This window comes from Hemitrygon akajei, chromosome 19, assembly GCF_048418815.1.
Source record: "Hemitrygon akajei chromosome 19, sHemAka1.3, whole genome shotgun sequence".
Taxonomy (NCBI): domain Eukaryota; kingdom Metazoa; phylum Chordata; class Chondrichthyes; order Myliobatiformes; family Dasyatidae; genus Hemitrygon; species Hemitrygon akajei.
The window spans coordinates 76,496,081-76,523,929 of NC_133142.1; the positions used below are offsets into that span (position 1 = coordinate 76,496,081).

At 43.8% G+C, this 27,849-nt stretch overlaps 1 protein-coding gene and 1 long non-coding RNA gene across 4 annotated transcripts in view; one reads left to right on the forward strand and one right to left on the reverse strand.

Annotated features, from left to right (window-relative positions):
- Window positions 1–10,920, reverse strand: part of LOC140742086 (guanine nucleotide-binding protein G(t) subunit alpha-1) — a 126,292-nt gene extending 115,372 nt beyond the window's left edge. The window contains exon 1 of the mRNA XM_073072914.1: window positions 10,552–10,920. Within this exon, the coding sequence (XP_072929015.1) occupies window positions 10,552–10,657 (106 nt within the window). The 5' untranslated portion in view covers window positions 10,658–10,920. The remainder of the gene's footprint in view (window positions 1–10,551) is intronic.
- Window positions 1–27,849, forward strand: part of LOC140742087 (uncharacterized) — a 175,654-nt gene that overhangs the window by 16,118 nt on the left and 131,687 nt on the right. The gene's annotated exons all lie outside the window — the stretch shown is intronic.

The window sequence follows — 27,849 nt, forward strand, 5'->3', positions numbered from 1 at the left end:
TTTCTCTCTCCTTTTCTCTCTCTCTCCCTCCTCTCTCTCTCTCCCTCCTCTCTCTCTCTCCCTCCTCTCTCTCTCTCCCTCCTCTTCTCTCTCTCCCGCCTCTCTCTCTCCCTCCTCTCTCTCCATCCTCTCTCTCTCCCTCCTCTCTCTCTCTCCTCCTCTCTCTCTCCCTCCTCTCTCTCTCCCTCCTCTCTCTCTCTTCCCCTCCTCTCTCTCTCTCCCTCCTCTCTCTCTCTCCCTCCTCGCTCTCTCTCCCTCCTTCTCTCGCTCTCCCTCCTCTCTCTCTCCCTCCTCTCTCTCTCCCTCCTCTCTCTCTCCCGCCTCTCTCCTCCTCTCTCTCTCCCTCCTCTCTCTCTCCCTCCTCTCTCTCTCCCTCCTCTCTCTCTTCATCTCTGTCTCTTCCTCACTCTCCCTCCTCTCTCTCTCCCTCCTCTCTCTCGCCCTCCTCTCTCTCTCCCTCCTCTCTCTCTCCCTCCTCGCTCTCTCCCTTTTCTCTCTCTCCCTCCTCTCTCTCTCCCTCTCTCTCTCTCCCTCCTCTCTCTCCCTCCTCTCTCTCCCTCCTCTCTCTCCCTCCTCTCTCTCTCCCTCCTCTCTCTCTCCCTCCTCTCTCTCTCCCTCCTCTCTCTCTCCCTCCTCTCTCTCTCTCCCTCCTCTCTCTCTCTCCCTCCTCTCTCTCTCTCCCCTCCTCTCTCTCTCTCCCTCCTCTCTCTCTCTCCCTCCTCTCTCTCTCTCCCTCCTCTCTCTCTCTCCCTCCTCTCTCTCTCTCCCCTCCTCTCTCTCTCCCTCCTCTCTCTCTCCCCTCCTCTCTCTCTCCCCTCCTCTCTCTCTCCCCCTCCTCTCTCTCTCCCCTCCTCTCTCTCTCCCCCTCCTCTCTCTCTCCCCCTCCTCTCTCTCTCCCCCTCCTCTCTCTCTCTCCCTCCTCTCTCTCTCCCTCTCTCTCTCTCCCTCCTCTCTCTCTCTCCCTCCTCTCTCTCTCTCCCTCCTCTCTCTCTCTCTCCCTCCACCTCCTCTCTCTCTCTCCTCCACTCTCTCTCTCTCTCCCTCCTCTCTCTCTCTCTCTCCCTCCTCTCTCTCTCTCCCTCCTCTCTCTCTCTCCCTCCTCGCTCTCTCTCCCTCCTCTCTCTCTCTCCTCCTCTCCTCTCTCCTCCTCTCTCTCTCCCCTCCTCTCTCTCTCGCTCCTCTCTCTCTCGCTCCTCTCTCTCTCCCTCCTCTCTCTCCCTCCTCTCTCTCTTCATCTCTCTCCTTTCTCTCTCTCTCCCTTTTCTCTCTCTCTCCCTTTTCTCTCTCTCTCCCTCCTCGCTCTCTCCCTCCTCTCTCTCTCTCCCTCCTCTCTCTCCCTCCTCTCTCTCTCCCTCCTCTCTCTCTCTCCCTCCTCTCTCTCTCTCCCTCCTCTCTCTCTCCCTCCTCTCTCTCTCCCTCCTCTCTCTCTCTCCCTCCTCTCTCTCTCCCTCCTCTCTCTCTCTCTCCCTCCTCTCTCTCTCTCTCCCTCCTCTCTCTCTCTCCCTCCTCTCTCTCTCTCCCTCCTCTCTCTCTCCCTCCTCTCTCTCTCTCTCCTCTCTCTCTCTCTCCCTCCTCTCTCTCTCCCTCCTCTCTCTCTCCTCCTCCTCTCTCTCTCTTCCCTCCTCTCTCTCTCTCTCCCTCCTCTCTCTCTCTCTCTCTCCTCCTCTCTCTCTCTCTCCCTCCTCTCTCTCTCTCCCTCCTCTCTCTCTCTCTCCCTCCTCTCTCTCTCTCTCCCTCCTCTCTCTCTCTCTCCCTCCTCTCTCTCTCTCTCCCTCCTCTCTCTCTCTCTCTCCCTCTCTCTCTCTCCCTCCTCTCTCTCTCTCCCTCCTCTCTCTCTCTCTCTCCCTCCTCTCTCTCTCTCCCTCCTCTCTCTCTCTCTCTCCCTCCTCTCCTCCTCCTCCTCTCTCTCCCCTCCTCTCTCTCTCCCTCCTCTCTCTCTCCCTCCTCTCTCTCTCCCTCCTCTCTCTCCTCCCTCCTCTCTCTCTCCCTCCTCTCTCTCTCTCCCTCCTCTCTCTCTCCCTCCTCTCTCTCTCTCTCCTCCTCTCTCTCTCTCCTCCTCTCTCTCTCCCTCTCTCTCTCTCTCCTCTCTCTCTCCATCCTCTCTCTCTCTCTCTCCCTCCCTCTCTCTCTCTCCTCCTCTCTCTCTCTCTCCCTCCTCTCTCTCCTCCCCCTCCTCTCTCTCTCCCCCTCCTCTCTCTCTCTCTCCCCCTCCTCTCTCTCTCTCCCCCTCCTCTCTCTCTCTCCCCCTCCTCTCTCCTCTCTCTCCCTCCTCTCTCTCTCTCTCCTCTCTCTCTCTCTCCCTTCTCTCTCCCTCCTCTCTCTCTCCCTCCTCTCTCTCTCCCTCCTCTCTCTCTCCCTCCTCTCTCTCTCTCCCTCCTCTCTCTCTCTCCCTCCTCTCTCTCTCTCCCTCCTCTCTCTCTCTCTCTCCCTCCTCTCTCTCTCTCTCTCTCCCTCCTCTCTCTCTCTCTCTCCCTCCTCTCTCTCTCTCTCCCTCCTCTCTCTCTCTCCCTCCTCTCTCTCTCTCCCTCCTCTCTCTCTCTCCCTCCTCTCTCTCTCTCCCTCCTCTCTCTCTCTCTCCCTCCTCTCTCTCTCTCCCTCCTCTCTCTCTCTCTCCCTCCTCTCTCTCTCTCCCCTCTCTCTCTCTCTCTCCCTCCTCTCTCTCTCCCTCCTCTCTCTCTCCCTCCTCTCTCTCTCCCTCCTCTCTCTCTCCCCCTCCTCTCTCTCCCCCCTCCTCTCTCTCTCCCCCTCCTCTCTCTCTCTCCCTCCTCTCTCTCTCTCCCTCCTCTCTCTCCCTCCTCTCTCTCTCTCCCTCCTCTCTCTCTCTCCCTCCTCTCTCTCTCTCCCTCCTCTCTCTCTCTCCCTCCTCTCTCTCTCTCCCCTCCTCTCTCTCTCTCCCTCCTCTCTCTCTCTCCACCCTCTCTCTCTCTCCACCCTCTCTCTTCCTCCTCTCTCTTCCTCCCCTCTCTCTTCCTCCACTCTCTTCCTCCTCTCTCCCTCCTCTCTCTCTCTCCTTCCACCTCTCTCCCTCCACCCTCTCTCTCTCCCTCCCTCCACCATCTCTCTCTCCCTCCACCGTCTCTCGCTCCCTCCCTCCACCCTCTCTCCCTCCCTCCACCCTCTCTTTCCCTCCTCTCTCTCTTCCTCCTCCCTCTTTCTTCCCCCTCTCACTCTTCCTCCCCTTTTCTCTCCCTCTCCTTTCCACAATGCAGTTTATGTGTTTTCCTCTGTATATTTGGTCAAATTGAGAATACTTTTATGACAAGGAGGATTCATGAATCTTGGGACAATACAGGTTAGTGTTTGAATTAATAACATTGAGCTTAATCCCAAATAGGCTATCCGTTTATCTCCTACGTCATTAGGCTGTAGATGTCTAGAATTACCTTTGACTATCGCTCATTCTGTATTGAACATCAACAGTATTTTCCCTGCAGTAAATGGATGTCATAATTGACACCAGTAGAGTACAGCATTTATTGAGAGACAGAAGTTACAGACTCTGATTGTTTAATTGCTGTTCTATGTATAAACAATTAATAAATGTCTCCTCTGTACCAGTCAGGAATATCCACCTATCCTCATTTCTAGTTTGGTAGAACTGTCATTATCTAATTTAGTTGTAGAAAATCTGAAGACTTTGCTAAAGTGTCTGAACCAATATTCATCCCTCAAATTTTATTTCTACGTTTCAGAAACCACAATGATGTCTGCATTTGCTATGTTATAGTAGTGACTGTGGAGTACAAAATTTTCCACAGGTGGTATTGAACATTTAGATTTACAGGTGACAGCTGGTTCTGTTCCTAAGAACTGTGTGTAGCCTATACAGTTGTAAAGTGGCAATGTGGCCATCAGATGATATACTTAGATAGAAGCATAGGCCTACCCAAGGAAATGTGCGGTTAAACCAGAGCGTTTAACTGAACCATTCAGATATTGTTGCAATGCGGGATTCCACCAATCCCTGCAAGCCCACAGCCACCAGAACCAGCCAAGTTCATTTCCAGGCACCTTATTACAGGAAGGAAGGGGCAGAGAGTGGGGGAGCTTTAGAAAGGGTGTAGAGGAAATTTACCAGGATTGCCCTGGATTAGAAAGCATGTCTTATAAGGAGAGGATGAGTGAGCTAGGTCTTTCCTCTTTGCAACATAGGAGGGTGAAAAGTGACCTGATAGAGGTGTCTATGATAAGAAGCATTAATAGAATGGACGGCCAGTGCCCTTTACTGGCCAAATCAAGAGGGTATCATTTTAAGGTGATTGGTGGAAAGTCAGAGGTAAACTTTTTTTGACACTGTGACTGGTAGGTCTGTGGAACGTACCCCCAGTGATGGTGGTAGATGCAAGTGCATTAACAACATTTATGAGATCTTAGATAGGCAGATGGATAAAAGAAAAATGGGGGGGCTATGTGGGAGGGAAGGAGTAGGTTAAAATGTCAGCACAATGTTGTGGCCTGAAGATTCTGGACTGTGCTGTAGTGCTCTATGCCCTAAATCCATCCCACCTGTCTCCCAAACACAGGTGTGTATTAAACTGAGGCATTTGTGAGGTGGGCAGGACCTGGCTATGAATTCAAGTAGAGTTTCACCTTTTAGTGCACATTGATAGGACACAATATGGAGACTTAAAGAAGGAAACTGATGCTAGTGATGGTATTGTTGAATTACAGAGTACATAAATTAATCTCCTCTTTATAAATAGATTAATGGTCTTTTAAAACAGCTGGTTGTTGAATTTGAATCAAGGTTGTTACATTGCAAGTATAAAGAAATGCCTAACATTAATTACTGTCATGTAAAATAGCAGCTTTTGCCAGAATTGTACAGAGAAGACAAAAACAAGGGGAAGACATTTGTTCTCTTTTATTTGCTATAAAAATGCCATGTACACTCAGTGGCCACTTTATTGGCACCTCCTGTACCTGATAAGTGGCCACGGAGTGTGTGTTCATGGTCCTCTGCTGCAGTAGCCCGTCCACTTCGAGGTTCGACATGTGTGTTCAGAGATGCTCTTCTGCACACCACTCTTATAACACAAGGTCATTTGAATTACTGTCAGCTTGAATCAGTCTGGTCATTCTTCCTGACCTCTCTCATTACCAAAGTGATTTCACTCAGAGAACTGCTGCTCACTGGACGTTTGTGTTTAACGCCATTCTCTGAAATCTCTAGGGACCGTTGTGTTTGAAAATCCCAGGAGATCAGCAGTTTCTCAGATACTCAAGCCACCCCGTCTGGCACCAACAATCAAAGACACTTAGATCACATTTCTTCCTCATTCTGATGTTGGGTCTGAAAAACAAATGAACCTCTGTTTGCATGCTTTTATGCATTGACTTGTCACCATATGATTGCTGATGACACATTAATGAGTGTGTACAGGTGTACCTAATAAAGTGGCCACTGAATGTAGTAACATTGAATAGATGGAATCGAGCCTTTTTAATTCTGTGTGTGTGAGAAGGATGAGTTTCTGCCCCACAGATAGTTCACTGGTGCAGCAGTAACTACTGTTTCCCCATAGCACCAGGGTCCTGCGCTTAACCAGAACTTTCCGGGTTGTCACACCTCGCTATCAGGTATGGGTAAGTGTGCCCAGTGAGGGTCACCAGTTTGATAGTGGGCCACCAGCATGTCAGTGTAAGGGGTTTTATTTAGTGTCAGTTGAAAAAAAGAGCAAAACTGCCCAAAAGTTGTGAAGATAAAAAGTATTTACAAGTAGACAAATGAAAACAAATATGTACAGAAATTAACAAATATACAGAGGATTTCTCCATGACACAGTTTGTCATTAACTTCCTGATATAACTATTCACCAGCCATTAAATCCAACTTCTACATCTCTCAGCAAAGCTAAACTAAGGATTTAATTCTACCTGCGAAGGGTGTGGTGCACCTGCTCCCACTAACACAGGCATTATTTTGGGATGCCCAAAACTGTCCCTTGGGTCTTTTGGGGCCCCTCCACTGTCTACAAACTGATGTAATAGTGTGAGTGAAAATAAATGAAACTATTTGGAATGCCTGTGTCTAGAATCGTTATTTTTATGAGTCATAAACCGGTAGAGGGAGATGGATGGAACTGAGTTTACGGACAGATCAGCCAGGAACTTATTGGATGGTGGGACAGGCTCGATGGGCCAGATGGCCGACTCCTGCTCCTATTTCTTATGTTCTTATGATTGTTTTGAGCAACTTTATAGCTGCTTGTTAATGCAAATATCCAATCAGCTAATCATAGTCAAAAGGTTCAGTTGTTGTTCAGACCAAACATTAGGATGGGGAAGAAATGTGATCAAAGTGATTTGGCAGTGGAATGATTGTTGGTGCCAGATGAGTTGGGTTGAGTATGTCAGAAACTGTTGACCTTCTGAGATTTTCACATAGAGTTTATAGAGAATAGTGTAAAAAGCAAAAAAAAAACTGAGTGGCAGTTCAGTGGGAAAAATGCTGTGTTATATTTGAATGCACACAGTATATGGAATAAGGTAGATATCTTGTAGCACAGCTAAATTGGCAGGTATGACATTGTGAGCATCACTGAGTCATGGCTGAAAGAAGATTATAGTTGGGTGCTTAGCATCCTCATTGTATTGAAATGACGCAAGTAGGGTGGCGAGGCTCAGTTCAGGAAAAAAAGAAATCAAATCCTTAGAAAGTGGTGACATAGGACTGGAAGATGAAGAGTCCTTGTTGGTAAAGACCCTGATGAGAGTTATATACAGGCCTCTGAACAGAAACCAGGATGAGGGGTACAAATTACAATAGGAGGTAGAAGTGGCATGTCAAAAGGGCAATTTTAACATAGTCAATGGGGATTTCAATATGCATGTAGATTGGGAAAATTGGGTTGGTGCTGGATCCCTAGAGAGAGAATTTGTAGAATGCCTTCAATATGGCTTTTTAGAGCAGCTTGTGGTTGAGCCCACCAGGAATCAACTATCCTGGACAGAATGTTGTCTAAAGAATCAGAATTGATTAGGGAGCTTAGGAGGAAGTTTTTATGATATTATAGAATTCATCCTGAAATTTGAGAAGGAGAAGCTAAAGTCAGATATATCAGCGCTACAGTGGAGTAAAGGGAATTACAGAGGCGTGAGAAAGGAGTTGGCCAAAGTTGATTAGACGGGCACACTAGAAGCAATGACGGCACAAAAGCAATGACTGGAATTTCTGGGGGCAATTCACAGGATAGCTACATCCCAAATATGAAAAAGTATTCTAAAGGGCAGCTGAGACAACCATGGCTGATAAAGGAAGTCAAAGACAGCATAAAAGCAAAAGAGAGCATAAGGTATAGCAAAAATTAGTGGAAAGTTAAAGGATTGGGAAACTTTTAGAAACCAACAGAAAGAAACTAAAAAAAGACATGGGGAGGGGGGAGAAGATGAAAAATGAAGGTAATCTAGACAATAATATCAAAGAGGATACCAAAAGTTTTTTTCAGATATATAAACATTAACAGAGAGGGAAGAATAGATATTGAACCACTGGAAAATGATACTGGACAGGTAGTAATGGGCGGCAAGAAAATGGCAGACAAACTGAGTCAGTATTTTGCATCATTCTTCACTGTGGAAGACACTAGCAGAGTGCTTGAAGTTTGAGGGTGTCGGGAGGCACATGTGAATGCAGTTGCTAATACTAGGGAGAAGATGCTTGGGAAACTGAAAAGCCTGAAGATAAATAAGTCACCTGCAGCGGATGGATTACTCCCCATGATTCTGAAAGAGGTAGCTGGAGAGATTATGGATGCATTAGTAATGATTTTTCAAGAATTGATATATTCAGGTATTGTTCCAGAGGACTGAAAAATTGCAAATGTCATGCCACTCTTCAAGGAGGGAGGGAGATACAGGGAAGGAAACAATTGCCCAGTTAGCCTGACCTCAGTGTTTGGGAAAATTTTGGAGTCCGCTAATAAGGATGTGGTTTCGGGGTACTTGGAGGCAATGATAAAATAGGCCATAGTCAGCAATGTTTCCTTAAGGGAAAAGCTATCCTGATGAATCAGTTGGAATTCTTTGAAGAAATAGCAAGCAGGATATATAAAGGAAAATCAGTAGATGTTGTACACTTGAATTTTCAGAAGGCCTTTGACAAAGTGTTGCACATGAAGATGCTTAACAAGATAAGAGCCCATGTTATTACAGGAAAGATGCTAGCATGGTAGAGAGTTGACTAATTGGCAGGAGGGAAGAAAAGGAGACTTCTTTGATTATTGGCTGCCAGTGACCCATGGTGTTCCACAGTGGTCAATGTTGGAACAGCTTTGTTTACGTTGTATGTCAGTGATTTGAATGATAGAGTTCATGGCTTTGTGGCCAAGTTTGCAGATGATATGGAGGGGCAGGTAGTTTTGAGGAAGCAGGGAGTCTACAGAAGGACTTAGATTCGGAGAAAGTTGCAATGAATTGACAGGTGGAATACAGTGTTGGGAAGTGTATGGTCCTGCACTTTGGTAGAAGGAATAAAAGCATAGACTATTTTCTAAATTGGGAGAAATTTCAAAAAACTGAGGTGCAAAGCAGCATTCCCTAAAAATTAAATTTGCAAGTTGAACTGGAGCTGAGGAAGGCAATTGCAATGTTAGCCTTCATTTCAAAAGGACTAGAATCTAAAAGCAAGGATGGAATGCTGAGACTTTTTAAGGCCTCACTCGGAGTAGTGTGAGTAGTTTTTGGCTCCTTTTTAAAGAAAGGATGTTCTGACATTGGAGACATTCGCAAGAATGATTCTTGCAATGAAAGGCTTATCATATGAGGAGTGATTGATGGCTCTGTGCCAGTGCTCACTGGAGTTTAGAAGGATGAGGGAGAGGGATCTCATTGAAACCTATGCCTGGATAGAGTGAATGTAGAGAGGATGTTTCCTATAATGGGAGAGTCTAGAACCAACCAGAGGGCTGTCTATTTAGAAAAGAGATAACAAAGAATTTCTTTAGCCAGAGGATGGTGACTCTGTGGAATTTGTTCCCTCAGATTGCTGTGAAGGCCAGGTCATTGGGTGCATTTAAGGTGCAGGTTGATCAGAATGTGTCGAGAGTGTGAAAGGTTAAGGGGAGAAGGCAGGGGAATCAGGTTGAGAGGGAAATGGATCAGCCATGATGAAATAGCCGAACAGACTTGACGGGCTGAATGGCCTACTTCTGTCCCTAAGATTATGTTGTTATGGTCTTAAATATTAGCTGAAGCCGCATTGGGAAGTTAAACCAAGGATAAGGCGTATTGAGAGAGGGTATAACAAAGGATGCTGATGTGTCATCGATGGGCTCTGTTGTGAATTGAAAACAGTAACTTGAATAAAATGGTTTCAAAATGCATTTGAAAAAGGCATTCATAAAAGTCTGAATAAAAGACAAAAGATATTTATAGATACAGACTGAGTGCTCTGCTTATCAGTAAGTTTATTGTTGTCAACCACTTCAAGCATTAACCTGTATTGTGTAAAAATTTAAGGACCATCTTTTTCGTTGGATAACATTCAGCATTGACAAATGATAGGCAGACTATTGTGTGGATGGAACGGGATACTGGATGCCAGGTACTGTACATGAGGCGTATTAGCTCCAATGGCCTCCATTCTGCACCTTTTCTGTGTCTTTATTTGAAGGCATTTGATTATACAGTATATAGTCGTTGCTTCTAAACTACTTCCAGGATGAAAAAGGAGCACATCTAACTCTGGGACAACTATTCAAAGCACCATGGCAATGACAATTTCTTTATAAAGTACTTAGTAAGCATTAAAATTCCAAGATTACTTCCTAATGTCACACAAAGTGTTTTTAAGCATATACTCAGTGGCCACCTTTTTAGGTGCTTCATGGTTTGGCATGATGTGTGTTCAGAGATGCCCTTCTGCACAGCACTGTTGTAATACATTTACATCACATTTGTTCCTGATTCTGATGTTTGGTCTGAACTACAACTAATCCTCTTGACCAAGTCTGCATGTTTTTATGCAATGAGTTACTAGCACATATTTGCATTAACAAGCAGGTGTATACATGTACCTAATGAAGTGGCCACTGAGTGTATATTGTAGCTCTCCTCCAGATTCAAACCTCAATAAATCAGAGTTGTAATTAATATTAAAGGAGAATTAACTCCTGATGAAACCAATTATAAAAGGGTCTGTCTCATAATAACTATTGAATGCTTAAAACTGTTGAATGTGTGATAAGTGACAAATTCATTAGATGAAGCTACAATTAAATAACATTTAAGAATTGAAAGGAGCATATTTTGTATAGAATTGTTCTGCCAAAGGAGTCCTTTTAAGTTGATTTTCTTTTGTCTAAACCTTTACAATAGATAAAGGGAAGCATGCGATTTCTGCCTTCATTAATCAGCTTCCATTGTAAAGCCTCTATGTAACTTCTTATCAGCAGCTGGTTAGGCAGACCCACTCACTCAGTCTCACCTACCTTTATCCTTTAACAAGAAGGCAAGCTCAATGTCTAACTACAAAACCAAATGCATCTTTTTGTGGTCAGTTTGTTTACTCTTTGTTATGCCCCTGCTTTGAATAATTTAACAATTATTTACCCAGCAGTAGGAGTTTCACTGTTCTTGCATCTTTCTCGGCATCTTCTTTCAGCTTCTTTTCCAGCTCCCTGGAGTGTTTCTCCTCTGCGCTAGCTCCTGCTCCCATGCTGACAAGGTTTTGGAAGTGCTGCTCCCTTCCAGAAGTCTCAACCTCCTTAGACTTGCTTTTCTAACCCTGCATGAGCCGGTCCTGGGGTTGTCTTTGTGGCCAGGGTCCACGCACTTGAAGGGGTGAGAAAGGAAGCCTGTCACTAGTACACTCTAAATAAACTCCAAAGCTGGTGTTCAGCTCTTCTTAGAAGGAGTCTGAGGTCGGGACATGCCATGTGAGGACTGCATTCCAATCAGGGCCAAGGGCAAGGAGAGAGTGAAGAACAGCGTGCGGAAGGGAATTAACAGACTTGCTGTGGTCAGCTGAAGCTGTGGTCCAAATTGAAGACAAATCCTTAAATCTTCATATTGGTGCTTTAATCAGAAATAGATCTGGATTGGCTTATTCCAAGGGATGCTCTGCTTAAATGTGTGCACGTGCATGTATAGAGCTGGATTATTTATAGGGATTTTGATTGTGAATGAGTGTGAAATTTAAGTTCATATTTAAATCAGACTCATTGTTGCATGAAATATTAGTTGGAAGTCATTGAGATCAACATTTTTGCAATTTAGTTAAGACAAATTCCTCCCTAGTTAACATATTAATTTTCCATTTTCCTAGTTTCTGACATGTTTGATGCAGTCACGCCTTTGGATATGAGTCAGTAGTCTGAAAAGATTTTTCAGCTTATTTCTCTCTCCGTTTCTCTCTATCACTGTTTTGCTCTCTGTCTGCCTATAACTCTTTCTATCTCTCGGCCTCTCTCTCTGTTTCTCTCTCTGTCTCTGTGCCTCTCTCTCTCAGGCTCTCTGTCTCTCTCTCAGCCTCCCTCTCTGTCTGTCTTGGCTTTTACCTCCCTGTCTCTCTATCTCTGTCTTTTCTCTCTATCTCTCTCTGTGTATCTATCTCTTAGTCCCCCTCTCTGTCTCTATTTCACTCTAACTCCATCTTTCACTCTCTCATATTTTTAACTTTACTTTTATCTCTCACTGGCAAATAGAGGAGATTAATATCAGACTCACTTTCTTATCCTATGAGATTTGATAGCTCTGTTCACAGCTTAGTTGCATGTAAAACCTTCTGATATGATTACAGCTTTTACAAGGCAACTTGTCAAGTTTGATTGACCTCAATCCCAACCAAGTAAAGGAAGCTGAGTTGAGGCCTTGTTTAGGAAAGTGAAGGCAAGTACATGATTTAACAGCTCACCCAACGATTTTGCGCCTCTCACTCTGCAGTTATCTCTCAGTGTCGTGCAAGAAAATCAACCTAGAACTTTGTGCTGATGTTCATGGAACAGTACAGGCCCTTCGGCCCCCAATGTTGTGCCGACCTTTTAACCTTCTCGAAGATCAATCTAACCCATCCTTCCTACATTCCCTCCATTCCCTCAATCATTCACTGGCCTTTCTAAGAGTCTCTTAAATGCCCTTAACGTATCTGCCTTTGCCAGGATCCCTGGCACTCACCACTCTCTGTAAACAACTTATCTCTGAATTCCCCCCAAGCTTTCCTCCAATCACATTAAAATTATGCCCTCTTGTATTAGCCATTTCCACTCTGGGAAAAATCTCTGACTATCCACTCAATCCATCTTGCTTACTTCTATCAAGTCACCTCTCATGCTCTTTCCTCATAAGACATAGTCACAGCAGTCAGAAGGGAAATAGGGGGGAGAAGAGGCGAGCTGTAGAGATAGAAAATGTGTTGGTTAGAGAAACAGGAAGGAGGTTTTGTGGACAAAAATGATTCCTGGATGGTGTGCTGCTTCTTAGATCGAGTTCTCTACATTCTTAAGTGTGAGAGAGAGCGGCTAAAGTTTGTGGTCCTCATTGTGACCAATGACGTAGGAGGGAGTGGGTTCAGAAGGTTAGGTGCTAAGTTTCGATCAAGAATCGAAAGGCCGAGCATGGTGGGACTAATGTTCTGAGCTGCATATATTTCAATGCAAGGAGTATTGTAGGAAAGGGGTTGAGCTCAGAGTATGAATCAACACGTGGAATTAGTGAGACTGGGTTGCAGAATGGGCAGGACTGGCCACTCAGTGTCCCACAGTTCCATTGCTTAAGACATGATAGAACATGAGTGTTTAAAGGGGGAGGGGTGGCATTACTAATCAGGGAAAATGTCAGAGCAGTGCTCAGTCAGACAGACCGGAGAACTTGTCTAGTGAGGTCTTATGGATGGAACTGAGGAATAAGAAAGGTAAGAACCACATTAATGGGGTGATATTAAAGACCAGCCAACAGTCCGTGGGATTTAGAGGAGCAAATTGTAGGGTAGACTGTTGCAAGAAACGTAAGACAGTGATAGTAGGTGATTTTAACTTATCACATATTAACTGGAACTCCTATACTGCAAAAGACTAGATGACATAGTTTGTCAAATGTGTTTAAGGAAGTTTCCTTTATCACTACACAGAAGTCCCAACTAGAGACAGTGCACTACTAGATCTCCTATTAGGGAATCTAATCTCCTATTAGAGCAGGTGACAGAGGTTTGTGTAGGGAAATACTTTGCATCCAGTGATCATAATGGCATTAATTTCAAGAATATTATGGAAAAGGTTAGGTCTGGTCCTTGGGTTACGATTCTAAATTAGAGAAAGATCAATTTTGATGGGATCAGAAAGGATCTGGCATGTATGGATTGTGACAGGCTGTTTTCTGGCAAAGTTTTACTTGGTAAGTGGGAGGTCTTCAAAAGATTTGAGAGTACGGAATTTGTATGTTCCTGGCAGAATAAAGGCCAGGAAAAGCAGGTTTATGGAACCTTGGTTTTTCAGAGATATTGAGGCCCTGGTTAAGAAAAAAAGGAGGTGCATAACAGCAGGAAGGAGTAAAAGAGGTACTTGAGGAGTAGAAGAAATGCAAGAGAACACTTAAGAAGGAAATGAGGAAGATTAATAGAAGACATGGGGTTGCTCCAGCAGACAAGGTGAAGGAGAATCCTAATGGCTTCTTTTGTCGATGTTGAGTGCCATCGACCCTATGGATAGTGTAGTTGTTCCTAGGGTTTATGTGGCAAGATATGCAAGTAGATTGCCAGGCCTTTCTTCTGTGCAGATACAGCTGCTGGCCAGGTTAGGACCCAGCTGGGTTTGTGATTATGATCATCCAGCTTGGAGACCAGTGTGCAGATGCTACTGCCCGGCCCTGCCTACCCAAAGGCTTCTCCACATGTATTAGGAGCAAAAGGATTCTAAGGGACCAAATTGGTTCTCTGGAAGATCAAAGTGGAGCTGAAAGAGATGGGGCAGATCTGAAATGTATTTCCTGAATCTGTAGTCACTCAGGAGATGGACGCAGAGTTTATGGATGTGTAAGAGTGAGGTCATTGTCACAGAAGATGAGGAGGTCTTGAGGCAGATCAGGGTGGATAAGTCCCCAGGGCCTGACAAGGTGTTCCCTGGGACTAACAGGAGGCTAGTGCAGAAATTTCAGAAACCCTAGCAGAAATAGTTAAAGCATCCTTTGCCACAGGGGAGGTTTTGGAGGATTGGAGGATAGCTAACATTGTTTCATTATTGAAGAAAGGTTCTAAGAATAAACTAGGAAATTATAGGCTGGTGGGCCTGACATCAGTAGTGGGGAAGTTATTGATGGTATTCTAAGGGACAGGATGTATGAGTATTTGGATAGACAGGGACTGAATAGGAATAGTTAGTGTGGCTTTCTGTGTGGTAGGTCACGTGTAACTAATCTTACGAAATTTTTCGAGGAAGTTAACAAGAAATTTGATGAAGGCAAGGCAGTGGATGTTGTCTACATAGACTTTAGTAAGGCATTTTACAAGGTCCCACATGGGAGGTTGGTCAAGAAGGTTCAGTTGTTTGGCATTCAAGATGAGGTAGTAAATTGGACTAGATGTTGACTTTGTGGGAGAAGCCAGAGTTCGTTAGTACATGGTTACCTCTCTGACTGGAAGTCACCGACTGCTGTGGCACACCACTAGTTATTGACTTCCAGTCAGAGAGGCAACCATGTACTAACACTCTCTGGCTCTCTTTGTTGTTTGTCATCTATATCAACAATGTGGATGATAATGTGGTAACGTGGATCAGCATATTTGTGGTTGACACTGAGATTAGGGGTGCAGTGGACTACAAAGATGTGTGCAACAGGATCTGGACCAGCTGGAACAATGGGCTGAAAATGGCAGATGGATTTGAATGCAGACAAGTGTGAGGTGTTGCACTTTGGGAGGACCAGCCTGGGTAGGTCTGGCAGAGTGAGTGTTAGGGCATTGAGAAGTGCAATAGAACACAGGGATCTAGGAATACAGGTAAATAAATCCCTGAAAGTGGCATCACAGGCAGATAGGGTCATAAAGAAATCTTTTGGCACATAAGGCTTCATAAATCAATGTATTGAGTACTAGAGTTGGGAAGTTATGTTGAAATTGTATAAGACTTTAGTGAGACCTAATTTGGAGTATTGCTTCCAATTTTGGTCATCTGCCTACAGAAAGATGTAAATAAGATTGAAAGTGTCAGAGAAAATTCAAGATTCAAAGTATATTTATTATCAAAGTATACATGCAGTGTACAAACCTGAAATTTGTCTTCCCACAGACAGTCACGAAACAAAGAAGGACCTGTTCAAAGAATAACATCAAACATCAAGCCCTCCTCCCACCCCACGTGCAAAAAAAATCATGCAAATAGCGCCAAAAGAAAACCAAAAAGACAGAATCTGAAACACAAAACTAAAATGCAGTTTAGCTCATTTTCTGCAGGCTGTCCCAATTCAAAAACTGTCCAAAAGTGGTAATAAAAAAAGAGAAACCAGAACTAGAACAAATCATGAACCTGAATTAGAGTCCAAACCTACACTCCACATCGATTAAACCTTGTTCTGGCACCATCGACAGCACTGAGGGACAGAGAGATCACTTGAACGTATCAAACGAGAGGGAGAGAGAGGGTGCTGAACACCCAATCTTCCTTAGTATTTTAATTGGCAGGATTGGTGAGAGATCGAGTCAATCATGGGCTCACACCCCATCTGCTGGCTCTCCCGCTTTCATAGTGCACGATTTAGTCACAGCATTGTGGATCACTCTCGGGCACAGCAGAGTGCTAGATCATCTGATCGACCTGAAATTCCTGCCAGAACGTAGGTTACAGGCTCTAACAGTAGCAGAACCACAAAAAGCAGATGTAAAAGAAGTGAAAGAAATGGCTTTGGGACCCATCTTGTTCATTCGCGTGATCTTCATTGCTCATTTACAAGGATGTTGCTGAGATTTGAGGACCTGAGTTATAGGTCTGCCTATAAATAGTTGAGTAGGTTAGGACTTTATTCCCTAGGGAGTAGAATTTGAGAAGAGATTTAATTGAGCTATACAGCATTAGGAGGGGTATAGATAGGATAAATACAAGCAGGCTTTTTACATTGAGGTTCGGTGAGACTACAACTAGAGTTCATAGGTTATGGTGAAATGTCGAAGGGGACATGACGAGGATCTTCTTCACTCAGAGGGTGGTGAGAGTGTGGAACAAGCTTCCAGCAGAAGTGATGGATGCAGGGTTGATTCCAACATTTAAGAGAAATTTGGATAAGTACATTGAAGGAGGGGTATGAAAGCTACGGGTGCAGTTCAATGGGACTGGCAGATTAATGGTTTGGCACAGACTAGGTGGGTTAAAGGGCCTGTTTCTGTGCTGTAGAGTTCTATAACTCTATGACATGTCCTCTAGTCCAGGCAGTATCCTGAGAAATTTCCTCTGCAGCCTCTCTAGAGCTTCCACATCCATCCTATAATGAGATAATCAGAACCAAACATAATATTCCAAATGTGGTCTAACCAGGGTTTTATGGAGCTGCTACATTACCTCATGGAATGTAGCTTGAATCTCACCCTTTTGTTGCAGCAGCAAGGAGTGTACCCACTGAACCACAATTAAGTCACTTGGCATGGGCTCTTGGTCCTCTGCCCAAATCTACCTCACATAATTGCCACAGATACCACAGAATTTATATAAAAGTGAGAGGAAAATCACCAGCATCTCTGAGGTGGATGAAGTTTCTCTGATTCTAGCATGGAAAAGGTTGAGAAATGAATATCCAGTAAAATAAAGTCATTCCATCTCACTCCAGCTATGGGAACGCTTGAATTGCTGGCACTTCTTGTCAGCAGTCTTTCCTTGAACCAAACCTGCTTTGGTTTGGCTTGCTGTTGCCACATATACCACGATAGAGTTAAACGTTTGCATTGTGCTCATATCAAATCATTACAAGGTGCATCGAGTAAGGTAAAAAAATGTGTTAGTCTTCATTAGTCAGGGGATTGAGTTTAAGACCGTCAAGATAACGCTGCAGCTCTATAAAATCCTGATTAGGCCACAATATTAAATTCAGGTAGCCTCATAAAAGGATGGATGTGGAAGCTTTAGAGAGGGTGCAGAGGAGATTTACCAGGATACAGCCTGGACTAGAGGGCATGTCTAATGAAGATAAGCTGAGTAAGCTGGGGCTTTTCTCTTTGGAGTGAAGGAGGATGAGAGAATACTTGATAGAGATGTACATGATTATAAAAGACATAGGTTAAGTGGACAGCCAAAGACTTTTTCTAAGGGCAGAAAGGACTAATATGAAGGGGTATCATTTTAAGGTGATGGAGATAAGTTCTTTACTCAGAGAGTGCTGGGTGAATGGAAAGCCGTGCCGGGGTGGTGATAGAGGCAGATACATTAGGCCCATTTAAGAAACTCTTAGATAGACACATGGATGATTCAGATTTTTTATTGTCATTCTTCAGTACATGAATGTAAAGGAGATAAAATTATTGTTACTTTGGGTCTGATGCAGCATAAAAAACAGTAAGCATAAAGTGCAAAACTAAGAAAAAATATCACAATAAATGTGGATATAAAAACAATTCAATAAAACACAATGACTGTTTGAGCATGGCCGTATACACATGAGATTAACTCATAAACATAGACTAGCTATCAGTACACAAAGTGACACTAGGTGCATGGGAGATGACGAGTGTTGGGTGAATGGGTGCAGATGTTGATCAGCCTGATTGATCATGGATTTTATTTTTTTTGTTGTGCACTGTCACTTAGAGGTAACGGTTTCCCTTTATTAATCCCAACTGGTCCTGGAACTGTATTGATAGTTGGCCATCATATCCAATGGTGACAGGAAACCGATGTGGGAGAGCTTTTGAAGTGCAAACAGCCACAGCACTGGCTTTGGAAGTCTGGGCACAGTAGTACAAACATATCACAACTGGGGTCTTCCTTGGCTGCATGACCGTGGAGACGTCTGTGCCTCACCTACCCTTCAGTCCCCATAGAGCATTGCAGCACTGTCTTCCTGGTCATGGGATCTCATTGTAAATCTCATCCACCAGTCTTCTGGGGCTGACTGTGCATACTCGGACAGGCATATCCCCGTCTCATTAGGGTACGAGGCTGCTGGCTACCCTCACCTGGTTTAGCTCACCTATCAAAGTTATGTACTGGGGGATGGCCGCTGATGCATGCAAACAGCTACTTGGAGCCACAAGTGAGAGTGGGGTCTCCAGATAGGACCAAAGGTTCTGCTGCCCCAGAATGGACATGATAAGCTTCTTAGCCCCTCGCCAAAGATGCCACCCTTCCTACCTTTCCCTGGGCACCCCATTCACCCCAGAATTGAATTAAACCCATCAATTAGATCATTCTTTTATAAGACCATAAGACATAGAAGCAGGCTTAGGCCATTTGATTCATCAAGCCTGCTCCACAATTCAATCATGGCTGATTTATTATCCTTCTTAACTCCATTCTTCTGCCTTCGCCTATAACCTATGATACCCTGTCTAATCACCTTACTATACCCAATGAATTACCCTCCACACAGCTGTCAGTGGCAATAAATTCCACAGACACCATCTCTGACTAAAGAAAATCCTCCTCATCTTTGTTCTAAAGGGACATCCTTCTACTCTGAGGCTGTGCCCTCTGGTCCTTTACTCTGCCACAATAGGAAACATCCTCTCCACATCCACTTTCAATATTATTACGTTCAAGCCCCCTGCACTGTGCTAGCAATGTAAATAAATATGGTTTGTCAGGCAGAATTAAGGATGCTTCAGACTTCCCTTTGGGAGAGGTTGATGTAGAATTAGGTTTGGCTGCAGTAGTGTTGTGTTGGATGGAACGTTGAGCCTCTGTTGTGTACTGCTTTTGATGCAGGTGAAAGACGCAAAGAGGTGTTGATATCGAAAAGACTTACATATACTGTTAATTACGTTGTTTAAATTGTCACTATATTTTGAATCATATTTCAACAATTATTCATTTGGCGTGTGTTACCTGTGGAGTGTTGAGAATTTATTTTAAACATGTTTACAATGTCATTCCCTTCTCCGTGTTGAGTTTGGCATAGGCTCTTGCTGCCTTTTCTGAGCTTTATTTGCATGGTGCTACCTGTCGATATTTATTTACATAGCTCCAGGCAGTTGCCTTGCTGTAATTAAAATGATTGCAAAAATAACATAAATAATTACATAATCTGACTGCACAGGATTGGAAAAAACTACAGAAGGTTGCAAATTCAACTGGCTTCATCATGGGCACTTGACTCCCCAGCAGAGAGGACATCTTTAAAAGGCGAAGCCTCAAAAAAGGTGTCGCCCAGGGCATGCCCTCTTCTCATTACTATCATCAAGGAGGTGGTACAGCAACCTGAAGATGCACAGTCAATATTTCAGGGCCAGCTTCTTCCCCTGTGCCATCATTATCATCCATTATTAAGGATGAAATAGTGGCATATCTAGATAGCAGTGTTAGGATTGGGCCGAGCCAGCATGGATTTACAAGGGTAAATCATGCTTGACTAATCTGTTGGAGTTTTTCGAGGATGTAACCAGGAAGTTAGACGGGGGAGATCCAGTGGATGTAGTGTACCTCGATTTTCAGAAGGCAGTTGATAAGGTCCCACATAGGAGATTGGTGGGTAAAATCAAAGCTCAGAGCGTCGGGGGGAAGGCATTGGCATGGATAGAAAACTGGTTGGCAGATAGAAAGCAAAGGGTAGCGGTGAATGGGTGTTTCTCGGAATGGCAGGTGGTGACTAGTGGGGTGCCACAGGGCTCGGTATTGGGACCACAGCTGTTTACAACTTACGTCAACGATTTGGATGAAGGCATTGAGAATAACATCAGCAAATTTGCTGATGATACTAAGCTGGGTGGCAGTGTGACATGTGATAAGGATGTTAGGAGAATTCAGGGTGACTTGGATAGGCTGGGTGAGTGGGCAGATACTTGGCAGATGACATTTAATGTGAATAAGTGTGAGGTTATCCACTTTGGGAGTAAGAACAGGAAGGCAGATTATTATCTGAACAGTATAGAGTTGGGTAAGGGAGTAATACAAAGAGATCTTGGAGTCTTTGTTCATCAGTCAATGAAGGTGAATGAGCAAGTGCAGCAGGCAGTGAAGAAGGCTAATGGAATGTTGGCCTTTATTACAAAGGGAATTGAGTACAAGAGCAAGGAAATCCTCTTGCATTTGTACAGAGCCCTGGTGAGACCACACCTGGAGTATTGTGTACAGTTTTGGTCTCCAGGGTTAAGGAAGGACATCCTGGCTGTTGAGGAAGTGCAGCGTAGATTCACGAGGTTAATTCCTGGGATGTCTGGACTGTCTTACGCAGAGAGGTTAGAGAGACTGGGCTTGTACACGCTGGAATTAAGGAGATTGAGAGGGGATCTGATTGAAACATATAAGATTATTAAGGGATTGGACAAGATAGAGGCAGGAAATATGTTCCAGATGCTGGGAGAGTCCAGTACCAGAGGGCATGGTTTGAGAATAAGGGGTAGGTCATTTAGGACAGAGTTAAGGAAAAACTTCTTCTCCCAGAGAGTTGTGGGGGTCTGGAATGCACTGCCTCGGAAGGTAGTGGAGGCCAATTCTCTGGATGCTTTCAAGAAGGAGCTAGATAGGTATCTTATGGATAGGGGAATCAAGGGATATGGGGACGAGGCAGGAACCGGGTATTGATAGGAATTGATCAGCCATGATCTCAAAATGGCAGTGCAGGCTTGAAGGGCCAAATGGTCTACTTCTGCACCTATTGTCTATTGTCTATTTCAGAATGGAGAATGAACCAACCTATGCATTACCTCACTATATTTGATCTTGTTTTGTACTACTTATTTAAATTAATTATATATGTTTATATATTATGATTCTACTTTTGTGTATTATCTTTGTGTCACATGTTGATTTATTTAAGATATGAATTCGAATGTTTGTGTCCTGTTGAATGCTGCAGGTAGGTGCAGTTGCAATGTACTGCATGTGGGTTGCATTGAACTGCAAAAACTATTCTATGAGGTCAAGGTGTTAGATGATGTGGAGCAGAGGCAGATAAATGTAGATCATATATGATCTAATAAAATACCATAGCATGAGTGGAGATTCTTCATTCTCTTTTGTCAGTCCACCAATTTGATTGATTTTTATCTGGGCAGCACGATTGAATCAGTTACTGTTGAAGGACCCGCCATCAGAGGGGCTCACAGAAGCACGATATGGACCCAGTAGGCTGGCTGGTAACTAAACATAAAGATAAGCTCTATTTGTCACAAGTACATCAAAACATACAATGCAATGCATTATTTGTGTCAACAGCCAACACAGTCTGAATGTCTTGGGGAAAGCCTGCAAGTATTGCCATGCTTTCAGCATCAACATAGCATGCCCACAAATCACTAAACCTTACAGATCTGTAAGTCTTTGCAATGTGGGAGGAAACTGGAGCACCATGAAAAAATCCTCACTGTCACAGAGAGAGCATAGAAACGCCTCCCAGACAGCAGTGGCTTTGAACTCCGACCACTGGCACTGTAAAGCAATATGCTAACCACAATGCCTCTGTTCCTCTCTGTTAGAACTACTGTGGCTCCAATTTCAAATGTTCCTTGCAAATTTCCTGATGAGGGTCCCACCTTCATAATGATAAACTGATGTGGGTCCCACCTTCACGATGATAACCTGATGTGGGTCCCACCTTCACGTTGATAAACTGATGAGAATTCCACCTTCACGATGATAAACTGATGAGAATCCCACCTTCACGATGATAAACTGATGAGAATCCCACCTTCACGATGATAAACTGATGAGGGTCCCACCTTCACGATGATAAACTGATGAGGGTCCCACCTTCACGATGATAAACTGATGAGAATTCCACCTTCACGATGATAAACTGATGAGGGTCCCACCTTCACGATGATAACTTGATGAGAATTCCACCTTCACGATGATAACTTGATGAGAATTCCACCTTCACGATGATAAACTGATGAGAATCCCACCTTCACGATGATAAACTGATGAGAATCCCACCTTCACGATGATAACCTGATGAGAATTCCACCTTCACGATGATAAACTGATGAGACTCCCACCTTCATGATAATAACCCGATGAGGGTAATATAGAGTGTATCCCCTGGAGGCACTGAGGAAAACATTTTTGAAACCAAACAGTAGAAAGTTAGCTTGGTTTGATAAATGTTGAACAAAGGGGAAGAGTTTTGAGCAAGATAGGTTTAAAAGGAGTTGAGAGCAGTTGCTAAGGTAAAGCATCTAAGAAAGGAAAGATAGGATATGTATGGACTAAGAAGGGAAATAATAGGATATAAGAAATGTAAAAGGATCCAAAGCCAGCAGACTGAGGGTCTGAGAGAATTAGTGGAGGTAGAGGAAGCTGCATGGTAACAAGTGATGGCCTCTCACTGGAAGGAATTAAAGTTCAGAATACTAGGGCATTCAACGTAAAAATTTCATTTGATCCTGCCCTATCCTAATGGCAGGGTTGGACATCGGTTAGCTAATAAGTTTGTTGTACACAGGTATTGAATATGAATACTTGAGAGCAGAGACAAAGTTGCTTTTTGATATTTTTGGTATGTTTACAATGTCATGTGCCACATTTTTGGCAGCGATTGGTTGAGTGTCTTTGTGAAGTAATTTCCTTGTATCTACTGCAGTCAAAACATGTTATAAATTCCTAATCCAATAATATTCCACATACTAGACTGCAATCTCAAATAGCGTTGGATGCCCTCTGCTATGAAGGCTCACATTCAAAAGAATTGGCCTTATAATGTACAAGCTATATGAAGGAGAATGTAAAATGAGAAACAGAAGATGAATCTTCCAGAATCAGAATCAGCTTTATTATCACTGGCACGTGATGTGAAATTTGTTAACTTAGCACCAGCAGTTCAATGGAATACATAATCTAGCAGAGAGAAAAAAAATAATAAAATTTAAAAAATAAACAATCAATTGTGTATATTGAATAGATTCAAAAAATGGCAAAAACAGAAAAACTGTATATTTAAAAAAAAGTGAGGTAGTGTCCAAAAGATTCAATGTCCATTTAGGAATCGGATGGCAGAGGGGAAGAAGCTGTTCCTGAATCTCTGAGTGTGTGCCTTCAGGCTTCTGTATCTCCTACCTGATGGTAACAGTGAGAAAAGGGCATGTCCTGGGTGCTGGGGGTCCTTAATAATGGATGCTGCCTTTCTGAGACACCGCTCTCTGAAGATGTCCTGGGTACTCTGTAGGCTCATGCCCAAGATGGAGCTGACTAGATTTACAACCTTCTGCAGCTTCTTTTGGTCCTGTGCAGTCGCCCCTCCATACCAGACAGTGATGCAGCCTCTCAGAATACTCTCCATGGTACAACTATAGAAGTTTTTGAGCTTATTTGTTGACATGCCAAATCTCTTCAAACTCCTAATAAAGTATAGCTACTGTCTTGCCTTCTTTATGACTATATCAATATGTTGGGACAGGTTAGATCCTCAGAGATCTTGACACCCAGGAACTTGAAGCTGCTCACTTTCTCCACTTCTGATCCCTCTATGAGGATTGGTATGTGTTTCTTCGTCTTACCCTTCCTGAAGTCCACAATCAGTTCTTTCATCTTACTGACGTTGAGTGCCAGGTTGTTGCTGCGGCACCACTCCACTAGTTGGCATATCTCACTCTGGTATGCCCCCTCGTCACACCTAAGATTCTACCAACAATGGTTGTATTGTCAGCAAATTTAAAGATGGTATTTGAGCTATGCCTAGCCACACAGTCAGGTGCATACAGAGAGTAGATCAGTGGGCTAAGCACACTCCCCTGAGGTGCGCCAGTGTTGATCGTCAGTGAAGAGGATATGTTATCACCAATCCGCACAGATTGTGGTCTTCTGGTTATGAAATCAAGGATCCATAGTCAATGAACAGCATCCTGACGTAGGTGCTTGTGTTGTCCAGGTGGTCTAATGTCATGTGAAGAGCCATTGAGATTGCGTTTGTCGTTGATCAATTGTGGCGATAGGCAAATTGCAATGGGTCCAGGTCCTTGCTGAGGCAGGAGTTAGTCATGACCAACCTCTCAAAGCATTTCATCACTGTGGATGTGAGGCCTACCGGGTGATAGAAGTGTTGAATTCTCCTGCTGGGCGATAGAGGTGTCTAATTCTCCAATTAGAAATTGTTTCGCTAATACTGCCCATCTTTATGGGTGACCATTTCATCATGAAGGTGTGACCCTGATCAGGTTATCGTCATCAAGGTGAGACCCTCATCAGGTTATCGTCATCAAGGTGCGACACTCATCAGGTTATTGTCATCAAGGTGTGACCCTCATTAGGTTATTGTCATCAAGGTGCGACCCTCATCAGGTTGTTGTCATCAATGTGTAACCCTCATCAGGTTATGGTCATCAGGGTGTTGCCCTCATCGGGTTGTCATCATGAAGGTGTGACCCTCATCAGGTTGTCGTCATGAAGGGTGACCCTGATCAGCTTATCATCATCATCAAAGAGTGAAACTCTTCAGATTATAGTCATCAAGGTGTTACATTCATCAGGTTGTCATCGTGAAGATGTGACAAACATCAGGTTGTCGTCATCAAGGTGGAACCCTCATCATGTTATTGTCATCAAGGTGTGACACTCATCGGGTTGTCCTCATCAAGGTGTGACCCTCATCGGGTTGTCTTCATCAAGGTGTGACACTCATCAGGTTGTCCTCATCAAGGTGTGACCCTCATCGGGTTGTCGTCATCAAGGTGTGACCCTCATCGGGTTGTCCTCATCAAGGTGTGACCCTCATCAGGTTATTGTCATCAAGGTGTGACCCTCATCGGGTTGTCCTCATCAAGGTGTGACCCTCATCAGGTTATTGTCATCAAGGTGTGACCCTCATCGGGTTGTCCTCATCAAGGTGTGACCCTCATCGGGTTATCGTCATCAAGGTGTGACACTCATCAGGTTATTGTCATCAAGGTGTGACCCTCATCGGGTTGTCCTCATCAAGGTGTGACCCTCATCGGGTTATCGTCATCAAGGTGTGACACTCATCGGGTTGTCCTCATCAAGGTGTGACCCTCATCGGGTTATTGTCATCAAGGTGTCACACTCATCGGGTTATTGTCATCAAGGTGTGACACTCATCGGGTTGTCCTCATCAAGGTGTAACCCTCATCGGGTTATCGTCATCAAGGTGTGACCCTCATCGGGTTATCCTCATCAAGGTGTGACCCTCATCAGGTTATCGTCATCAAGGTGTGACCCTCATCGGGTTATTGTCATCAAGGTGTGACACTCATCGGGTTGTCGTCATCAAGGTGTGACCCTCATCAGGTTGTCCTCATCAAGGTGTGACCCTCATCGGGTTATCGTCATCAAGGTGTGACCCTCATCGGGTTATTGTCATCAAGGTGTGACACTCATCGGGTTGTCGTCATCAAGGTGTGACCCTCATCGGGTTGTCTTCATCAAGGTGTGACACTCATCGGGTTGTCCTCATCAAGGTGTGACCCTCATCGGGTTATCGTCATCAAGGTGTGACACTCATCGGGTTGTCCTCATCAAGGTGTGACCCTCATCGGGTTATCGTCATCAAGGTGTGACACTCATCGGGTTGTCCTCATCAAGGTGTGACACTCATTGGGTTGTCGTCATCAAGGTGTGACCCTCATCGGGTTATCGTCATCAAGGTGTGACACTCATCGGGTTGTCGTCATCAAGGTGTGACCCTCATCGGGTTATCGTCATCAAGGTGTGACCCTCATCGGGTTGTCCTCATCAAGGTGTGACACTCATCGGGTTGTCCTCATCAAGGTGTGACCCTCATCGGGTTATCGTCATCAAGGTGTGACACTCATCGGGTTATCGTCATCAAGGTGTGACACTCATCGGGTTGTCGTCATCAAGGTGTGACCCTCATCGGGTTATCGTCATCAAGGTGTGACCCTCATCGGGTTGTCCTCATCAAGGTGTGACACTCATCGGGTTGTCCTCATCAAGGTGTGACCCTCATCGGGTTATCGTCATCAAGGTGTGACCCTCATCGGGTTATCGTCATCAAGGTGTGACACTCATCGGGTTGTCTTCATCAAGGTGTGACACTCATCGGGTTATCGTCATCAAGGTGTGACACTCATCAGGTTGTCATCGTGAAGGCATGACCCACATCAAAGCACCGTCATCAAGATGTGACCCTCATTAGGTTATCATCATCAAGATGTCCTCATCTTGTTATAGTCATCAAGGTGTGACCCTCATCGGGTTATCGTCATAAAGGTGAGACCCTCATAAGGTTATCGTCATCAAGGTGTGATCTTTAACAGGTTGTCATCATGAAGGTGTGACCATCATCAGGTTATCATCATCAAGGTGTGACCCTCATCAGATTCTCAACGTGAAGGTGTGACCCTCATCATATTGCCATCATCAGACTCTCCCTATGGCGCTCGTAGTGTGAGATTCATTTTGGCTTTGCTCCATTCCTTTTACTTTTATTACCCATAGCCACCCTTATTTACTTTGTTTTTTACCTACACTAAAGGGTTTATGTTATAGACAAATTTTTAGACTTTGACTTTAAGTTGCTGGTAATGAATACCAGATCACGAGAAGCTAAAAATGGGAAAGAGTCTGACGCTAATGGAAAAAAAGATGGCGATCCGAAATCATCTAAGCAACCTCCTTTAACTTTTGAAACAATGTTGAAACTTTTAGATGAAAAACTGGGTTGTAAATTTTCCGTGTTTGAAGGAGTTTTAAAGACGGCCGAGGATAATCTTAAGTTGTTTAAACGTGAGTTTGAACTACAACAAGCAAGAATGTCAGAACCTGATGAAGGAGCTCGGCAGAGAGATCGAAGGATTACAACTTTGGAACAAAATTTATCTTCGATGTCTCAACAGCTGGATCGTTATAAATTCAAAGTTACGGACCTCGAAAACCGATACCGAAGACAGAATCTACGGATAATCGGTCTTCCTGAAGATGTCGAGAAGGGTGATCCTATCAAGTTCTTTTCTCAATTTTTATTCGATGTGTTTGGCACAGAAGTTCTGGATGCCCCTCCATTAATTGACTGCGTTCATTGTACTTTATGTCCAAAACCTTCTACTGGATCTAAACCAAAACCAGTTATTTTTCGTCTCCATTATGCTCACATCAAGGATCGTCTGACATATGCTGCTCAATGGAAGGGCATGTTCGAATTTCAAAGTTTCAAATTTCGCTTCGTCAAAGACTTCAACCCCAAAGTTTAGAAGGAATGAATGGCTTTTAAGCCACTGATGTTGGAATTCTTTCAAATGGGTCTCAAACCAGCTGTGCTGTTTCCTACCCGATTGAAAATTGTCCTTTCTGATAATTCCCGTTGTCTGTTTAAGTCATTAAATGTAGCCCAAAAATTTTTCGATGAGCAATATTCTTATGCTACCGCCTAATTAATGTTTTGCTTTTTTTTTTGGTTTTTACTTGAATTTTTAAGCTACTAACTAGCTTACAGATCTGATCCGTTATAATGCGAGGGTTCTCGTTTTTGGTTTGTAGTATAGGTATTTTTCATATTTCTAGATTAAACCTTTCAGCTCTTTTTATTTTTTGAAACAAAGTTAATAGATGATTTGGTGTTTGATTTCCTTTTCTTTGAATGGAAAAGCATTCCCCCCTCTATTTTTTTACATTTTAAAATGTTGTCCTGCTTTCTTCTTCCCATAAGACCTTATTTTCTTGCTGTGTCATTTTCAATCACTTATGTTTGAAAATAACCAACAACATGAATTGGTGCTTGTTTTTCTTTTTTTTTTGAAATATTAGTATGATGGTACTCTGTTTTATGATTTAAACATTTTTAATCATCGCTAGTTTTTTTTCCTTTTTCTCT